Source organism: Salmo salar, chromosome 21 (genome assembly GCF_965601325.2).
Source record: "Salmo salar chromosome 21, fSalSal1, whole genome shotgun sequence".
Classification (NCBI taxonomy): domain Eukaryota; kingdom Metazoa; phylum Chordata; class Actinopteri; order Salmoniformes; family Salmonidae; genus Salmo; species Salmo salar.
In genome coordinates this window covers 29,897,970-29,916,693 of record NC_138311.1, presented here as the reverse complement: position 1 = coordinate 29,916,693, position 18,724 = coordinate 29,897,970, and the positions used below count along the sequence as shown (strand labels likewise).

Sequence of the window (18,724 nt, the reverse complement as noted above, 5' to 3'; positions counted from 1 at the left end):
TCAAACATTTAAATTGCACAACAATTCCATGTGAATCTGATAACTAGAATGTGTAGACTTTCCCAGATACAGTTTATGTCATCCTGTCATAATGTCTCAGATGACAACCGAACTGACATCATATTCATTAAGTACCAACGCATATTTTCAACTGGTTCTATTATCGAAATATGGTTCCTTTCCCCCCACTTGTTTGATGTTCCCAGACGCTCTATGTGTAACAAAGGCTATTCAAGAGTCCTTCAGTAGTCAGAGAGAGAGGGAAGGGAGAAAGGCATTTATGAGGGGGCATAAACTTTACCCACAGGCCAACGTCATGACACATACATACATCTTTATACTTAACAGCATTTTTTTTTTTTTTACACATTCTACAGCAACTCACCTGGGTATTCTTAAGAATTGGAAACATCCGAAAATAAAAAGTAATAGGACAAACATTAAAACTAAATAATTTGGTAAAAATTCTAAGCATTTGCAATCACCATATCAACAATGTATAATGCTAATAGGAAGGGAAAACAGTTATGATAGTTTTAGTCTCCATCGATGGTAGAGGGTGATGGCGTTAGTGTAACTTTGAGGTAATCGCTGCATAACAAAAAGGCCTTAAAATGGTTTCTTAACTTTCTCGATAGAAAAGCAGGTGGAATAACACAGCAGCACACTATAAACAAGGAATTCACCCATCTTAACCACTTGTGCTGATAAGGATATAGTAACATAGCAGTACATGGAAAATCTGAACACACTATTCGTATACCGTACATTTTCAGAGTACATAGACATTCAGATATATATGGGTGTGCTATAGCTAACATCACTACAAAGTCAATGGTCCCAATAACACTTTTAGCACAGAAACAACTGTTCCTCAAGGAAATATAAAAAGTGAATATAAATAATGCTAATGTCACCAAACACATTCAAATAGAATACCACAATTCTATAAATCACAATAGATATGTCAGTCACATTAACAATAAGCACTTTACAAAAATGACAAGTACAGGATAGAGTTGAAGTGGTTCAGAGTTTGAGACAAGACAGAAGATTCAATTGTTTCAAAATAATGATTTCAAAAAGCTCAGTGAATCCTTGTTAGGAAGCTGCACTGTAAATATTACAAACTTCAGATTCATAAAATATTAGAAAATTGTAACTTCCCTTGAAACAATCCCCAACAACACCTCCTTTGGCCCAGTCTATAGAGAGAAGTAGACAAATAGGAATATTCCCAATGAGCAGACGAGAAACAGGCCACAGTTGAGCAGCAGTTTGGTTCTGGGTGGCTCGTACAGCATCTCCATAACGGCTCTCTCGTCCTCCGCTGTCCTTTTGGGATGGGCATCATATGCCGCTTCCTTAAACCCACAGAACCACTCCAACAGCTGCATGCACCTCCCACCCTCCTCATCCCCACAACCTTCCTCTGCATGCACTAGCCCTGGGTGCCCGTTATCAAACTGGATGGTGGGCGTTGCTAGTGTCATTTCCGGGGTTGTCTCGCCGCTGGGAGTCGCGGGGTCGAAGTCAGAAGGCGGAGCTAGCAGCTTGACGTCCTCCCCATCTAGACACCTAGCATTGCAGATGTCTGGGGGAAGATCCTTATAGAGGCCTCCATTCCCATTCAACTGCAAAGGGCTCTTATCCGTCAGCTTGTACATCTCCTCACGGTCTTTGAGGAGAAGCTTCCCCATGTTACGCAGGCCCCATAATGTGGTGGTGCGGATCTGCTCCTTATCTGGAGGAGGGTTGCAGAGACTGACAACCACAGCCACCAGTCCAGACACCCAGAACAGCCCAGCAGCCACATACATGTAGTGGACATGTGTGATGAAGAAAGGCCTGTCGTCTGGCTGGTCACAGGGAGGCTCTCGGTAAATAAACGCCAAGATAAGCCGGGTGGTACCCAGCGCAAACCCGGTCATACCGCCCCAGAATGCACCCCTTTCGTTGCAGCGCTTCCAGAAGACGCCCAGCAGGAAGAGGGCGGCAATGGGCGGGGTTAGGTATCCGGCTACTTCCTGTATGTACAGGTACATCTGGCCGCCCTGCATCTCGATGATGACAGGGACCCACGCGATGCTGATAACCACCATGAACACCACGAACAGCCGGCCCACCAACAACAGCTCTTTATGGGATGCGCCACGCCTAGCACTCTGGTAGATGTCCAGGGTGAAGATGGTGCTAGCACTGTTAAAGATGGAGTCCAGATCACTCATGAGAGCCGCAATCATCACAGCCATCATCAGCCCTCGCAGTCCCACAGGCATCACTGCCATGACCAGCCGCGGGTATGCGATATTGGAGCACCCCGCCTTAGAGCCACACACAGCCAGGCAGTGCTCTGGCCCAATGCAGGCAATCTCATCTGCAAACAAGATCCGGGATATCATCCCGGGGATAACAATAATAAACATGGGCAGGACCTTCAGGAAGCCAGCCATCAGTGTGGAGCCCTTGGCATGGGCGAGGTTCTTAGCAGCCAGCACTCTCTGGACGATGACCTGGTCAGCACACCAGTACCAGATGGAAGCTGGGGTTTGACCTAAGAGGAAGCCAGGCCAGGGGATGTCCTCGTCCAGCGGGCCCCGGAGGATCCTCAGGGAGTCTGGCTTGGGCTCAATGCGGCAGGAGGGTGAGTGGGTGAAGTTCCCACTGGCCAGGATAGCTGTTACATTTGGGACAGCTAGCATGTACTTGGTCCGAACCCCTTCAAGACCACCAACCTTGATCAGGCTGATGATGGTCAGGCTGAGAGCTCCACCAATCATCAGCACGGCCTGGAGGGTGTCTGTGTACATGACTGCAACCAGGCCGCCGGTGACCGTAAGCAATGCGGTCATACTAATGAGCAGAATGATGGATAGGTAGAGATTCCAGCCCAGTGACTCCTGGATGAAAAGCGCCCCAGCGTACAAGTCCACAGAGATCTTGGTGAAGATGTAGAGAAGCACAGAAAGGGAAGCAAAGTACACCTTTAGCCTACTGCCCCCGTAGCGTTTGGACAGGTACTCTGGCATGGTGTACACACCAGAGTGGATATACACAGGTATGAAGACCCAGCCCAGCAGCTGCAGCAGGAGAAGAGCGTTAAACTCCCATGCTCCCACAGCAAAGCCGCTGGCTGCTCCCGACCCAGCCAGGCCTATGAAGTGTTCACTGCCGATGTTGCTGACAAACAGGGACGCTCCGATCACCACCCACGTCATGGAGCGTCCCGCAAGGAAGTATCCGCTCACCGTGCTGCGGTTGGCCTTCCACATGGCAAAGAACCCGATGCTCAGCACCAGGATGAAGTACAGCACCACCACAGCAATGTCTGCTGCCTCCATGACAGCTGTACCCATCTTCATTGTGAGTGCTAAACGGAACCACTGGTTCAAAACGGCTGAAAAACTCCCTTGAACCCTGCAAAAGTCAAAGCCAAGTTTTAACGTAACAGATGGGCAATAAAAATTCTCTATCCTTTGGTTTGCTGTCTGGATGGAAGCTGTAGTATCCACCGTCAGGTCAAATTCACTAGGGGTGTCTGCATTTGCAGGTGTAATCCACCTGCACTGAAAACACTAGTTTTAAGGGAGGATGCAGCAGGCCTCTGGTCTAGTATAGCCTAGAGTTTACATTCCTGCAAGACAGCAAAGACAAAGACAAACACCTGATTAGAGCCTGTGTCGGATGGGAACCAAGAAAGGTGACACACATTCTAAAATTGATTAAATTGTCCCCCCCTCTCAATCTACACACAATACTCCATAATGACAAAGCAAAAACATGTTTAGACGTTCTTGCAAATGTATTAAAAATAAACTTTAATCACATTTACATAAGTATTAAGATACAACAAAGTACTGAGTAAAGTATCATCTTTGGCAGTGATTACAGCCTTGGGTATGACACTATAAGCTTGGCACCCCTGTATTTGGGGAGATCCTCTCAAGTTCCGTTGGCTGTGCATCGACGCTCCCCATACAACCCATTTACACGTATTGATTTGGACCTTCTATAGACAGGTGTGCGCCTTTCCAAATCATGTCCAATCAATTGAATTTACCACAGATGTACTCAAGTCAAGTTGTAGAAACATCTCAAGGATGATCAATGGAAACAGGATGCACCTGAGCTCAATTTTGAGTCTCATAGCAAAGGGTCTGAATACTTATGTAAATGTGATATTTCAGTTGTTAATTGAATACATTTGCAAAAACTTAAACAAAAAAATCTGTTTTACTGTCATTATGGGGTATTGTATGACGATTGACGAGGAAAAATAACAATTTAATTACATTTTAGAATAAGGCTGTATCGTAACAAAATGTGGGGGAAAGTCGGGGGGTCTGAATACTTTCCGAAATGGACACACGCAACATTTCTGAGAAACCGGTCATCAAAACAGAGCTTGATCAGATGCCTTTATTCACACTCAAACTGGGCATGGTAACAGATTTAAATACAGTATTTACAGTAACTTTCTCTAGCCCTCACTCCAATCTCTTAAATAGTGGCTAAACCTAAAAGAGAAAGAGCCATGTCCATCTCAGAGCTTCAAACCAAAAAGTCTAGCAGCTCAGTCCATGTGAAGAAATCAAAAATGGCTACGTAGCCTAGTGTTTAAATTCATTCATGTATTACATACGCATTATGATTAAATCATCAGCCCCCAACCAAGTCATTATCCCAGAGACAAGCATAGCTAATTATTTAATAGACAATACGATCTTGTCACCCTCAGCATCATCGTCTACAGCTAGTGCTGACCGATTAACCAATTTTGGGTTTTGTTGCTGCAATATTGTTTGTCGTTATTAAAACAGCTAATTGACCAACGTCGATTCAATTACTTGAAATACATTTTATTTATTTTTTGAGAGCCGAACGTGCCGTTCCTCAAATAATAAACGAGAAATCAAGTCAAGAACTAAGTGAGACGCTGGGCTGAAGGGTGTTGTAGTTTTCATTAAGCAAATGTTCCACCTAGTTCAGCCCTGAAACGTGGTATTTAACTACAACGACCATAATCCGTTGCGCTAGTTTTCGTCGTAGCTCAGAGAGGAAGAGGTTTCACTCTTGTCAATATCTGTCCAAAATAAGCACAATGCATTTCTATGGCCTTATTTTGGACCTAAACTTGTCTTCCCGCCTTTGGGACGGCTCCCATTGTTAAGGCATAGACATGAGCATCTTGTCATTATATACAGATCTACGCCTGCTATGTTAAAGGCCGCATGAGAGAATAATATGCACAACGACGAGGGACAAAGACAACTCGTGGAAGTTGGCCTAATCTACTTTTAAGAAATGGTATCAACATGATACTGGTATGAGATATGAGGATCAGTGCAATGTAGTCAAAGTATTATCACGACATGTTGCACGCTACACAACATCGGCGGAATATTCTAGAAAAAGAGCACGCGCATCTTCCGCATTGCCAAGGAGGGTATATCTAATTGAGGTAGGCTATATATGTAGTCTCGTCGTAGTTTGAGTAAAACAAGTGGTTGAATTCGTCAAATATAATAGGACCCTGACCTAGTAGCCTACATTCAATTAATTTACATCCGATGCACAATAGTAAATTAAGCGCTCGATCTGCTTTTTACATTTTCTCCATCACCATCTTTTGTCCCTTCTGCATTTCTAGCGTCAGTTACATTATCTAGGCTACCATTTAAAACGGGCGGCCATCACAAAAATACACACTCACCATTGCAATTACAATACTCCGCTATATTGTAGCTAATGTAGGCTACATCAAACCACAAGTTCAGGATGCGACTGTCTGAGCCTGCTTTTCTGGCGACAGTATGTATGTGTCTCTTCCTACGTCAGTTCTTCCGATGTAGAGGTAGTTCGTGTCCTCTGTTTCAGAGCAATTCGTTTTAATACATAAGGTAGCTGCACTTTATAAGCATCGACTCTGCTTCTTCCCCATTGCCACGCCCTTCATGTGTAATACCAGAGAGGAAGCGGAAGAGAGAGGCCCAACTCGGCGGAAAATCTTCTTTTTTTTCGGCCACCAAGCAAGGTTTTGTATGTAGCTCAATGAGAGTGTCGAATTTGGTCAACAACAAAAAAGTAAATGGCTTATTTGCTACGTGAGGTTTATTTGATTGAATAGAAGTTTCGTAATGCTTAAGTTGTTACTGATGTACTGCTTTGGACACGTGACATCCCGGCCACTTTGAGAAAAACACATTTAAGTTGCCTCGAGATGTATATGCATATTCATGACATGAGGCTAGCAGATTAGCATCCCTCTCCATTGAATACAGCTGGTTGACGTCAACAACCCTCATTTAATATTTTTAAATTACAATAATGAGATTTATCCACCAATCCAAAGAAAGTGTTGGCGGGCGCTAGACAGCCCGCCATGCCGCTTTGTGGACAACGACTCCCATTGTTAGGGCGAGGAGACATGTAGTATCTTCTTAGTTTATCCATAATCTTTGGTAAAACACATGTGACGTTTCAAATGCAACACGCCCATTGGTTATTGTTCTAATTCTTGTAGCCTGGAATTGAAATACCGTATTGTTTTGAGGCGCAATTGAATTTTTCGGATAACAACCGACTCAGAATGCATGCTACTGTAAGTGAACCTTTGTTTTAAAACAGGGGATTGGCTTTCCTCATGACATTCAATCTGTTAGGCTACTTGGGTCGAAATTGCCTTAAACCCCACTTTGCCTAACTAGTTTACATATCCTGGTTGATAATGAGCTTTAACAGTGGAATGGTAGTAATTTAACAATCTAGAAACTGCCACTTTGGGATATATTAACTTGTAAAACCCTTGTAATCTTCCTTCAAAGTGTTCAACTTTCCAGAAATGTATATCGGCATATAGCCTAATCCGACCTCCAAACAGGCTACATACAACGCATGTATCTATCTAGAATGTAATGTCATAGCATATGGGGGAGATAAACGGGATGCATTTGATAAGTTATTAAAGTTATTTGCAGTCTCAATAACACAGTGACAGCTGGGTCTCCCATTCAGTGCGTCCATCATTTACAGTGTGAGGGTATTCAATCGTTGGGCACAGGCGTAGGAACCACACAGGTAACCTTACGCCTTTTGATTAGTGACTAGCTCCTGCCATTCTCTCTGATAAATAAATAGGCTCTGTCTGATGTAGGACGTGACAAATGTAAAACTATTAAAATTATACCTTAGTCAAGATATGTTGGCCTGTATGCAATGATAAACCCTTCAGTTCAGCGCACACATAAGTGGCATGTTTTATCATGGTGAAAGGTGCATAAGATGTCTGGAGAAACCACTATGGCTGTGTCACTGCGCATCTCTGAGAATGAAATGCATAAACAATGTGGATCAATCTACACTCGGACCCTAAACTACATACTGACACAGTCTGACAGTGGGACAACTAGGCCTGTGTCAATACATACTTGAGGTGATATCAGCAAGAATGCACTTATAAGCTTTATATAAAACAGAGCTCCTATTTTAATTACATAGGCCTAATTTTTAACACTATGAGAATCTGATAAGTAGCCAACTATATGTCCCACACATTTACATTTTAGTCATTTAGCAAATGCTTTTATCCAGACCGACTTCATACATTTTTGTACTGGTCCCCCGTAGGGATCAGACCCACAACCCTGGTGTTCCAAACACCATGCGCTACCAACTGAGCCACATAGCTTAAACCAATTAAATTGGTTGCTTGTCTGCCAATGTGTATCTGACAAGGACAGTGAATTTCCACTTACTATTTTTTTAGGTCTAGGAAGTCAATTCTTCTTCTCTGTATTTTTTTATGGCGGTTGGCAACCAACTTTAAGGTGCTATTATCGCCACCAACTGGACTGGAGTGTGGACCAGAGACAGGGAAGGTCTAAATCCTACCCAATATTCTCATCTCCCTAAGGAAACGAAATACATAATTAAATACTACATCCCCTGAAGATTTCCCCAGCAGTTCACTTAATGTTGGCTCTTCAACCCCATTACTCCTTAAATCTAATAACAATCACTCCATTTCCCATCCATATTGCTGGTATTGAAATAGAACGTGTTCCACTGTCTCCATCTCCTCCTGACAATGATCACAACTCCCAGTCTGCGGTTGTCCTACCAATTTCAAAGGTGGGACACACTATTGAGCCTTGTGTGTCCCAGTCTCTCATTACACACTCCTCCCTTCTCTCTCGACCTGAGGACCTCCCTGCCCCACCTTTTCCTGTATCTTATATAGGTGTCTTCCCTTTCTCTCCCTTTTCCACAACTCTTGCCATTTCTTTTTAACTACTGTTTTTATCAACCAGCAACTCCATTGTATAACCAGATAAATGATCCTTTGTTCTTTTTGTCACTGCCACCTTAGACTCAGGAACACTAAAAGCTGCCCCTGTCCTCCCAGTTTTAGTGTCAATAGATCCATCTGTGAATATATCCAAGAAAGCATAGTATTGTGTTTTTAAATGTTCACTTACAACGGAATCTACTCCTTCCTTAACAACTCGTACCCTCTCAAGCAACCTAGATCTATCCCTGGCTGAGGGAGCAACCAAGCAGTGGAGGCTGCTGAGGGCATGAGGTTCACAATAATCACTGGAATTTAACAAATAGAATGGCATAGATACCATCCCACTTATTCCGCTCTAGTCATTACCACAAGCCAATTAAGGTGCCACCAACCTCCTATGCAACCAAGGTGGGATAGCAGGAAGACACACAGAGGGGCTAAACTCCTTCCCAATCAACCCCATCTCTCTCGCCATGCCATTGCCTATCCACCCAAAACTTGTACGCAAATTTTGTTCATGTTCCCATTACTCTAGGAGTACCTTTTTTTTTTAATAGGATATGCAACCTTATGTCCTTGTAGATTTACTCATATGTCATGGTTAGTTGCTGTCTATCTTAACTTTAACGGCATCTCTCCCAACTGTACCTGCATTACTGCCACCGAGGAGGTCCTGAGTGCTCCACAACATATTCGTAGGGCTTGTATGAGCTGCTTATCCATACGCTACACTTTTAGGAAGTACATTTCCACTACATCGACATACGAACTACGTTTCCCATAATGCTTCTCGCTTCAGAATATACGTGTTTCTTTTGCGACCAGCTTTCATGCGCAGAAGTTGACCTACAGTCTGAAGAAAATGGCAGCATTAGGACTGGGGCTGCAGGTATGACTTTCGGCTGAACGTGAATGTTTTGCGATTCATGGCTGGGTTTTTAGTTTGAGTATGTATGTATATTATTAATTGGTACAAAATGGATCAATGTGCATTGTTTTGATGTCGCGCAGAATTAGTTTTCAACGCACAACACGCGAGGCCTTCTGTGAACTTGACAAGCCCGCTACGGTTAACTAGCTAATGTTAATGACAGCCCGCTAGCTTGTTGAATATAGCTAGCTACCTCGTTATGCTTATTTGTCATTTTGCTACGGAACAATGACATTACTGTTTACTGTTGTCCAAAGTCCATAAGACAGGCGCATGACATTGTAGAAAATGTGGTCAAGATTTTTGCTAGTTCAAAACAATTTTGGTAGTTAGCAAGTTATCTTCATTAGCTAACTAACAGCTACTACACTCCAGACGTCACTGTTAAGTATTAATAATTTCCTTTATCATCTCTATCCTTCAGGTGCGTCAATTCAGCACGTCGGTTCTCCGACAAGCTTTGATCAGGGTAAGAATTATGAAGTTCAACTTTAAATTACCCTTGCCATCTGATCAGTGCAATGTTCTGTGATATGACTGATCCTGTCCCTTGGTATTATGATTCTCACGCACGCTACAGCTTGAGTAATGTCAGTGGTCGTTGGCTCTGTGGTTCAAATACATGGTTGGTTATTGCTTATGTTTGTGTCCGTTTTCTATTTTAGCCCCCCATCGACGTGTATGGGGTCGGAGGCCGCTATGCCACAGCCCTGTTCTCTGCTGCCAGCAAGCAGAAGAAACTGGAACAAGTAGAGAAGGAGATGAGGACGTTGTCGGTGAGTTATGCACTGCACCCCTCTCTCCTGTCTAAGTACTCTCTGTCCACTAGTGTGTAATGTGTATATACACTCTCTCTCTATTAACTAGGGAAACATACATTAGTTTGTTAGGCACTGACTGCGACCACTATCATTTTTGACCAGCTCTCTTTCTCTGTCTTTTCATTCTCTCTATCAGGCTCTGATCAAGGACCCTAAGCTGTCCAGTATTGTGATGAACCCTCATGTCAAGCGCAGCCTCAAGTTGAAGTTCTTTGGTGATGCCATGACTAAGGCGAATCTCTCCCCAATAACAGTTAACCTCATCAGTGAGTCGCCCAGCCTAACCAAGTCATACTCCACAGTGCACTCTTGTTCTGGAAACTGCTGTCGTGTAAGAAAAATAAATGGGGCCGGTTTGGGGAGGATGACGTTGTTTTTCTGCTGTCAAGAGCCTCATCTCCCGTGTGGCTCAGTTGGTAGAGCATGGTGTTTGCAACGCCAGGGTTGTGGGTTCGATTCCCACGGGGGACCAGTACAGAATTTTTTTTAATGAAATGTATGCATTCACTACTGTAAGTCGCTCTGGATAAGAGCGTCTGCTAAATGACTAAAATGTTTAAAAAAAATCGACCAAACTGCTTAATTTCCTTGTCTTCTGACTCTCTTGACCATCTGAAATGGAAAAAGCGATATGGATGTCACTCCATACCTTTTTTTGTTTCCACTAGTTACCACAGACACAGTCAAAATTGTGTAAGTTAATGAAAATAAAAATGTGGTTTTTGGTCAACATTTAAGGTTGGAGTTAGGCATAAGGTTAGCAATATGGTTACATTTTAGGTTTAAAATCACATTTTAAGAGAAATTGTAGTAATGACTTTGGCTGTGGTAAGTAGCGACAACCTACCTTTTTGGTTGGCTAGTTGTAAACCGGAATATAAAGTAAATGTCAGCTAAGAGTACTGTTTACTGCTCACTAATGATCTTAATTAACTAGTGATACAAAGGAGAGATTAGGAGAAATAGTTGAGTATTTTTGTTATGAGAACATCTTCACCCTTACTAATGTTACTGAATGCAAATGCAGTTCGTGCAAATGTTATTTGTGTCTACTGGCTAAGCCACTGAGGTTTCATTGTTCCCCTCTCTCCTCCTCAGCTGTGTTGGCAGATAATGGCCGCCTGACCCTGACCGCAGATGTCGTTGGCGCATTTGCGAAAATGATGAGCGCTCACCGTGGCGAGGTCATCTGCACTGTCACCACCGCACATGTACGGTGACCCACCACCATACACACATGCACACTGTGGTTGTACAGTTGAAGTCGGAAGTTTACTTACACCTTAGCCAAATACATTTAAACTCAGTTTTTCACAATTCCTGACATTTAATCCTAGTAAAAATTCCCTGTTTTAGGTCAGTTAGGATCACCAGTTTTTTTTTAAGAATGTGAAATGTCAGAATAATAGTAGAGAGAAGGATTTATTTAATCTTTTATTTCTTTCATCACATTCCCAGTGGGTTAGAAGTTTACATGCACTCAATTAGTATTTGGTAGCATTGCCTTTAAATTGTTTAACTTCGGTCAAACGGTTCGGGTAGCCTTCCACAAGCTTCCCACAATAAGTTGGGTGAATTTTGGCCCATTCCTCCTGACAAAGCTGGTGTAACTGAGTCAGGTTTGTAGGCCTCCTTGCTTGCACATGCTTTTTCAGTTCTGCCCACAAATATTCTATAGGATTGAGGTCAGGGCTTTGTGATGGCCACTCCAATACCTTGACTTTGTTGTCCTTAAGCCATTTTGCCACAACTTTGGAAGTATGCTTGGGGTCATTGTCCATTTGGAAGACCCATTTGCAACTAAGCTTTAACTTCCTGACTGATGTCTTGATGTTGCTTCAATATATCCACATAATTTTACTTTCTCATGATGCCATCTATTTTGTTTAGTGCACCAGTCACCCCTGCAGCAAAGCACCCCCACAACATGATGCTGCCACCCCCGTGCTTCACGATTTGGATGGTGTTCTTTTGCTTGCAAGCCTCCCCCTTTTTCCTCCAAACATAAGGATGGTCATTATGGCCAAACAGTTCTATTTTTGTTTCATCAGACCAGAGGACATTTCTCAAAAAATATGATATTTTCCCCCATGTGCAGTTGCAAACCGTAGTCTGGCTTTTTTATGGCGGTTTTGGAGCGGTGGCTTCTTCCTTGCTGAGCGGCCTTTCAGGTTATGTCGATATAGGACTCGTTTTACTGTGGATATAGATACTTTTGTATCCGTTTCCTCCAGCATCTTCACAAGGTCTTTTGCTGTTGTTCTGGGATCGAGTCGCACTTTTCTCACCAAAGTACGTTCATTTCTAGGAGACGGAACACGTCTCCTTCCTAAGCTGCGTGGTCCCATGGTGTTTATACTTGCGTACTATTGTTTGTACAGATGAATGTGGTACCTTCAGGCATTTGGAAATTGCTACCAAGGATGAACCAGACTTGTGGAGGTCTACAATTTTGTTTCTGAGGTCTTGGCGGATTTCTTTTGATTTTCCCATGATGTCAAGCAAAGAGGCACTGAGTTTGCAGGTAGGCCTTGAAATACATCTACAATTGACATCATTTATCAGAAGCTTCTAAAGCCATGACATCATTTTCTGGAATTGTCCAAGCTGTTTAAAGGCACAGTCAACTTAGTGTTTTTAAACTTTTGACCCACTGGAATTGTCATACAGTGAATTATAAGTGAAATAATCTGTCTGTAAACGATTGTTAGAAAAATTACTTGTGTCATGTACAAAGTAGATGTCCTAACTTGCCAAAACTGTAGTTTGTTGACAAGAAATGTGTGGAGTGGTTGAAAAATGACTTTTAATGATTACAACCTACGTGTATATAAACCTCCGACTTCAACTGTATATAGTTGTCAACCCAAGTTCCAAATTAGTTATTATAGTGTTTGATTTGATCTTTATGTGTATGACACAGCCCCTGGATGAGGCTAACCTGACAGAGCTGAAGGTGGCTCTGAACGGCTTCCTGGCAAAGGGAGAGACACTCATATTAGAGACCAAGGTGAGACCATACTCAATTTGTGTCCTCAGTGGCACAATAGGGATTTATCTGCCGTCAACTCCTGGTAGGGCAGGGCGGTAAACTTTTAAATATATATATATATATATATATATATATATATATTTTTATTTTATTTTTTCTCCCACCAGAGATGTTTAAATCAAATTGATTTGTTGTGGCTAAAAGGCTGTGCGTGATGACGTAGTGCACATAAATAACTTTTGCGGTTAAATTCTCATGTAGTGAATAGAAAATACAAGTTAAATGGGTTTCCATTGCATTTTAAACTCTACTGATGGTTTTGTCATACACACATTTTTAGTTATATAGCGAAAGTGCCCACTTTGGTCTTGGCACATGCTCTCTAGCCACAACCAAGCAAGGCTAAGGCTGTAACCGATGGCTCGGTTATTTCACCAGTAGGGGAGTGTGAACTACAAGCCAATCATGATGCGGAAACCTATGTGCTTAATTTCCAAATGGTGAAAACCTTGCAAAAGCCTCTCCTTTCAGCAGAAACATGTGAAAAGCTTAAGTTAATACAGCTCAACCACCAACATGTTGTTCATCATGTCAGCACTAAAGAAAAACTAAATGTCCCATCATACTTGAACATCTCAGAGGCAATACTGAAACAGTTTGAGGACATTTTTGAAGGGTTGGGGGCTCTGTGAGGTGAGCTCCACCTAGTGGTGGATGAGTCTGTCAGACCAGTTCAACAGCTTGGTGGAAAAGCCAGGCAAAATAAGTCTGCCTTGATCCAAGTGCCCTCAACAAAGCCTTATGTAGGGTACGTTACCGAATGCATACTATTGAAGAGGTACTGCCTAGCCTGGAAAAAACGAAAATCTTTTTGGGAATGGATGCAAAAAAATGAGTACTGGCAGGTATGATGTTTGGATAAAGAGAAAAGTTACCTCACCACATTTTGGACCCCCAACGGTAAATACCGATGGACAATGTTACCTTTCTGGAGTGAAACCAGCTGCAGATTAATATCAGCAAAGGCAACAGGATGCACTTCAGGGACTGCCAGGAATAAGCGTTATGGCTGATGACATCCTGGTCAGTGGAAGAAGCCGTGCAGGACTATGACCACAACCTGACTCAGCTCTTACAAAGAGCAAGGGAGATGGATCTAAAGGAGGATATGCCCAAATTGAGGAGTGCCTAGCCATTGTGTTCGCCTGTGACCTTTTTGATCAATACCTTTTATGTTAGGTGCAGGTATCGCCTACATGAGATTATTTCATTTTTTCCCCTCTATTTTTTTGGGGGTGAAGCCTTTCACTGTTTGTCAACACCACTTTAAGAATCATTTGACAAATAACATTTGATATTATGGGCAAGAGCAAGATTATTTTATTTGTAAACTGCAGCCAAGCGTCGATCATGTCACCAGAATAAGACCCACGATATTTATTGGAAAGGAGCATCAAGCTCATCACCATGCACTGTTACCACCCTGTGAAGTTCATTTCTTTCAGCTGTAGCCTAATAAACTGCATCCTTTCGGAGGACCACACAACACCATAGCGTGACTCCAAGTTTATTTTGATTCCAAGTTTATCATTTCTACCATCATTTCTTGCATTTTACAGACACATAAAGATCCCACCTTGTCTAGTGTGTTTTGTTGACATTTGGAAAGTTGACCAACATTTGCTATTTCCGTCAGGCCTGTCTTGACATTTTCTTATTGTGCCTTCAGAAAGTATTCACAGCCCTCGACATTTTGTTTTTACAAAGTGGGATTCAAATGAATTTGTCATTTTTGGTCAACGATCAACACAAAATACTTGTCAGTGGAAGAAAAATTCGAACATTTTCAAAAGATTTAAGGAAAATTATACACTGAACTAAAATATAAACGCAACAATTTCAGTGATTTTACCAAGTTACAGTTCATATAAGGAAATCAATCAATTAAAATAAGAAATTCATTAGACCCTAATCTATGGATTTCACATGACTGGGAATGCAAATACCTTAAAAAATAAAATGAGTAGGGGAGTGGATCAGAAAACCACTCGGTATCTGGTGTGACCACAATTTCCCTCATGCAGCGCAACACATCTCATTCGCATAGAGTTGATCAGGCTGTTGATTGGCCTGTGGAATGTTGTCCTACTCCTCTTCAATGGCTGTGTGAAGTACCTGGATATTGGCGGGAACTGGAACACGCTGTAGTACACGTCGATCCAAGCATCCCAACATGCTCAATGGGTGAAATGTCTGAGTTTGCAGGCCATGGAAGAACTGGGACATTTTCAGCTTCCGGGAATTGTGTTCAGATCCTTGCGACATGGGGTTGTGCATTATCATGCTGAAGCATGAAGTGATGTCGGCGGAATGGCACATCAAACAGCCTCAGGATCTTGTCACGGTGTCTGTGCATTCAAATTGCCATCGACTATAATGCAATTGTGTTCGTTGTCCGTGGCTTATGCTTGCCCATACCATAACCCCACAATGGGGCACTCTGTTCACCACGTTGATATCAGCAAAACGCTCGCCCACACGACACTACACGCTGTCTGCCATCTGCCCGGTACAGTTGTAACCGGGATTCATCTGTGAAGAGGCCACTTCTCGGTGGCCGTCGAAGGTGATCATTTGCCCACTGGTTACGACGCCGCAATGCAGTCAGGTGAGGACAACAAGCACTCCGAGAGCTTCCCTTAGACGGTTTCTGACAGTTTGTACAGAAATTCTTCAGTTGTACAAACCCACAGTTTCATCAGCTGTCTGGGTGGCTGGTCTGATGATCCGGCAGGTGAAGAAGCTGGATGTGGAGTTCCTGGGCTGGCGTGGCTGTGATAGGGTTATAAACAGATTTGTGCACAACATTTGAGAGAAATAAGCTTTTTGTGCATCTGAAAAAATGTGATCTTTAAATTTAGCTCATGATACATGGGACCAACGCTTTACATGTTGCGTTTTTTTTTTGGTTCAGTGTAATAAGAAATTAGTGCAGAAAATTTAAGAAATTCATAAATGCTGGAAGTGAATGCAGAAATGTAATAACTATACAAATGGGAACCGTTGGTCGAGTACCAGAGTTGGAGGCTACAAAAGAGGATTTTTGATTCCTGTGCGATGTTCTACAAATGGGACTACTTCGCTGTCAGTTTTGTCCTGTTATTTTTGGTTGAACAGTATGAAGCAATCAGAATGGAGAAAGCCCATTTTTAAAACCACTTTGAATTCATGTTTTGCCATCCTAGGGTCATGCACTACCCATAAAGCATAGCCTAGATCTCTTATTATTCAGAAACATCAAATACTGTCAAATGAGAAAAATACTGTGATATATTATGTCGATATTGCCCAGCCCTATCTAACTCCTGGTATATGCAAAGGCTTAGGACTGTCAGGCTAGCACTAATCTGATATGCCTATGGTTTGAATGGTGCTTTAACTTGTATTACTTTTCTCTATCCTCCAGTCTGACGCCTCCATCCTGGGTGGTATGATTGTCAGCATAGGAGATAAGTATGTGGACATGTCCACCAAGACAAAGATCCACAAACTGACCAAGATCATCAGAGATAGTTAAGTCCATTGCCCCGTCCAGAGAGGCATGGGAATGTTTTTCTCCTTCCTGCCACCTATACAGCGCTTTGTCCGCTAAAATCCTGTCTAGTTGTGTTCGTAATAAAGTATTCTGTAACATACACTTTGTATTTGTAATGTCTTTTATTTTTATTTCTTATTTCATCTTTTATTTAACCAGGTAGGCCAGTTGAGAACAAGTTCTCATTAACAACTGTGACCCGGCCAAGATAAAGCAAAGCAGTGCGACAAAAACAACAAGTTACACATGGGATAAACAATCGTACAGTCAATATCACAATAGAAATATCTATATAGAATGTGTGCAAATGAAGTAAGGAGGTAAGGCAATAAATAGGCCATAGTGGCAAAGTAATTACAATTTAGCAATTAACACTGGAGTGATAGATGTGCAGATGAAGATGTGCAAGTAGAAATACTGGTGTGCAAAAGAGCAGAAAAAAACAAAAGTATGGGGATGAGGTAGGTAGTTGGTTGGATGGGCTATTTACAGATGGGCTGTGTACAGCTGCAGTGATCGGTAAGCTGCTCTGACAGCCGATGCTTGGAAGTTAGTGAGGGAGATATGGCTTCAACTTAAGTGATTTTGAAAATTTGTTCCAGTCATTGGCAGCAGAGAACTGGAAGGAAAGGCGGCCAAAGGAGGTGTTGGCTTTGGGGATGACCAGTGAAATATAACTGCTGGAGTGCATGCTAAGGGTAGGTGTTGCTATGGTGACCAGTGAGCTGAGATAAGATGGAGCTTTACCTAGCAAAGACTTTTATTTCTGTGTCCATGCAGACTGGTTGTTGCTGGTGGAGGGAATATAAAATGCATGTTTATCAGCTTGGATCATTTATGATGCACTTGATGTACCAGACTAATGCCATAATCTCTATTATAAACTGGGTGGTTCGAGACCTGAATTCTGATTTGGCTGAAAGCCATGGTATAGCCAACTGTATACCATGGGTATGACCAAATATTTATTTTTACTGCTTACGCTGGTAATTCATTATAATAGCAATAAGGTTCCTCGGGGTGGGTCCGTGTACCAAAGCCACACCGCGTTGCGTCTTACATAAGAACAGCCCTTAGTCGTGGTATATTGCCCGTATACCACACCACCTCAGGTCCTATTGCTTAATTATAAACTGGGTAGTTTGACTCCTGATGCTGGTATGATGCAAATGTATTTGTTTATGGTTTTTAATTATGATGGTTATGATGGTAACCAGTTTGTGGTAAATGGCCAATATACAGTACCACAGCTAAGGGTGGTATCCAGGCACTCCGTGTTGCGAGAACAGCCCTTAGCTTTGGTATAACCCCTCGGCCTTATTGCTTAAATATATTCTCTCTTTTGACTTCGCAACAGATATTAATATCAGAATGTAGCAATTAGTGTTTCCGCTCATTCATGGGAATATGCTCTACCACTTCTTGGTATATCCGTCCATACTATGCTCTCTGCATAGCCGGGGGTGTGCTCCATACTACTTTAACAATTTTACATCCACACTGGTGATGCAGTGATTTCGGAAAGTTTTCAGACCCCTTTATCCACATTTTGTTACGTTACAGCCTTATTCTAAAATTGATTTAAATAGTTTTTTTCCCTCTCAATCTACACACCCCATAATGACAAAGCAAAAACTGTTTTTTAGAAATTCTTGCAAATGTATTAAAAATAAACATATCACATTTACATAAGTGTTCTGACCCTTTACGCAGTACTTTGAAGTACCTTTGGCAGCAATTACAGCCTCGAGTCTTGAGTGTGACGCTACAAGCTTGGCACACCTGTTTGGGGAGTTTCTTCCATTTGTCTCTGCAGATCCTCTCAAGTTCTGTCAAGGTGTTCGATCAGGTTCAAGTCCGGGCCACTCAAGGACATTCAGAGACTTGTCCCGAAGCCACTTCTGCGTGTTGTTTCGGCTGTGGCTTAGGGTCATTGTCCTGTTGGAAGGTGAACCTTCGCCCCAGTCTGAGATCCTGAGCGATCTGGAGCAGGTTTTCATCAAGGGTCTCTTTGTACTTTGCTCTGTTCATCTTTCCCTCAATCCTGCCACCATGCTTCACCGTAGGGAGGGTGCCAGATTTTCTCCAGACGAGA

At 42.5% G+C, this 18,724-nt stretch overlaps 2 protein-coding genes across 4 annotated transcripts; one reads left to right on the top strand and one right to left on the bottom strand.

Annotated features, from left to right (window-relative positions):
• Positions 1-814: 814 nt before the first annotated feature.
• Positions 815-5,955, bottom strand: LOC106582107 (sodium/myo-inositol cotransporter). 2 transcript variants are annotated; one of them, XM_014164854.3, is made up of 2 exons: positions 5,714-5,955; positions 815-3,417 (listed from the first exon to the last, which is right to left on the bottom strand). In XM_014164854.3, exon 2 carries the CDS (start codon positions 3,360-3,362, stop codon positions 1,206-1,208), a length of 2,157 nt encoding a protein of 718 aa, XP_014020329.1. In that variant the 5' UTR covers positions 3,363-3,417; positions 5,714-5,955; the 3' UTR covers positions 815-1,205. The 2 variants fall into 2 exon arrangements, with proteins under 2 accessions (XP_014020329.1, XP_014020328.1); XM_014164853.3 differs by having other exon boundaries at positions 815-3,634; positions 5,714-5,943.
• A 411-nt stretch (positions 5,956-6,366) lies between these two features.
• Positions 6,367-16,731, top strand: LOC100194724 (ATP synthase peripheral stalk subunit OSCP, mitochondrial). 2 transcript variants are annotated; one of them, XM_014164856.3, is made up of 7 exons: positions 6,367-6,601; positions 9,646-9,690; positions 9,887-9,997; positions 10,179-10,308; positions 11,141-11,253; positions 12,966-13,052; positions 16,501-16,731. In XM_014164856.3, exons 1-7 carry the CDS (start codon positions 6,590-6,592, stop codon positions 16,609-16,611), a joined length of 609 nt encoding a protein of 202 aa, XP_014020331.1. In that variant the 5' UTR covers positions 6,367-6,589; the 3' UTR covers positions 16,612-16,731. The 2 variants fall into 2 exon arrangements, with proteins under 2 accessions (XP_014020331.1, XP_014020330.1); XM_014164855.3 differs by lacking the exon at positions 6,367-6,601 and adding an exon at positions 9,075-9,179.
• The last annotated feature ends 1,993 nt before the right edge of the window (positions 16,732-18,724 follow it).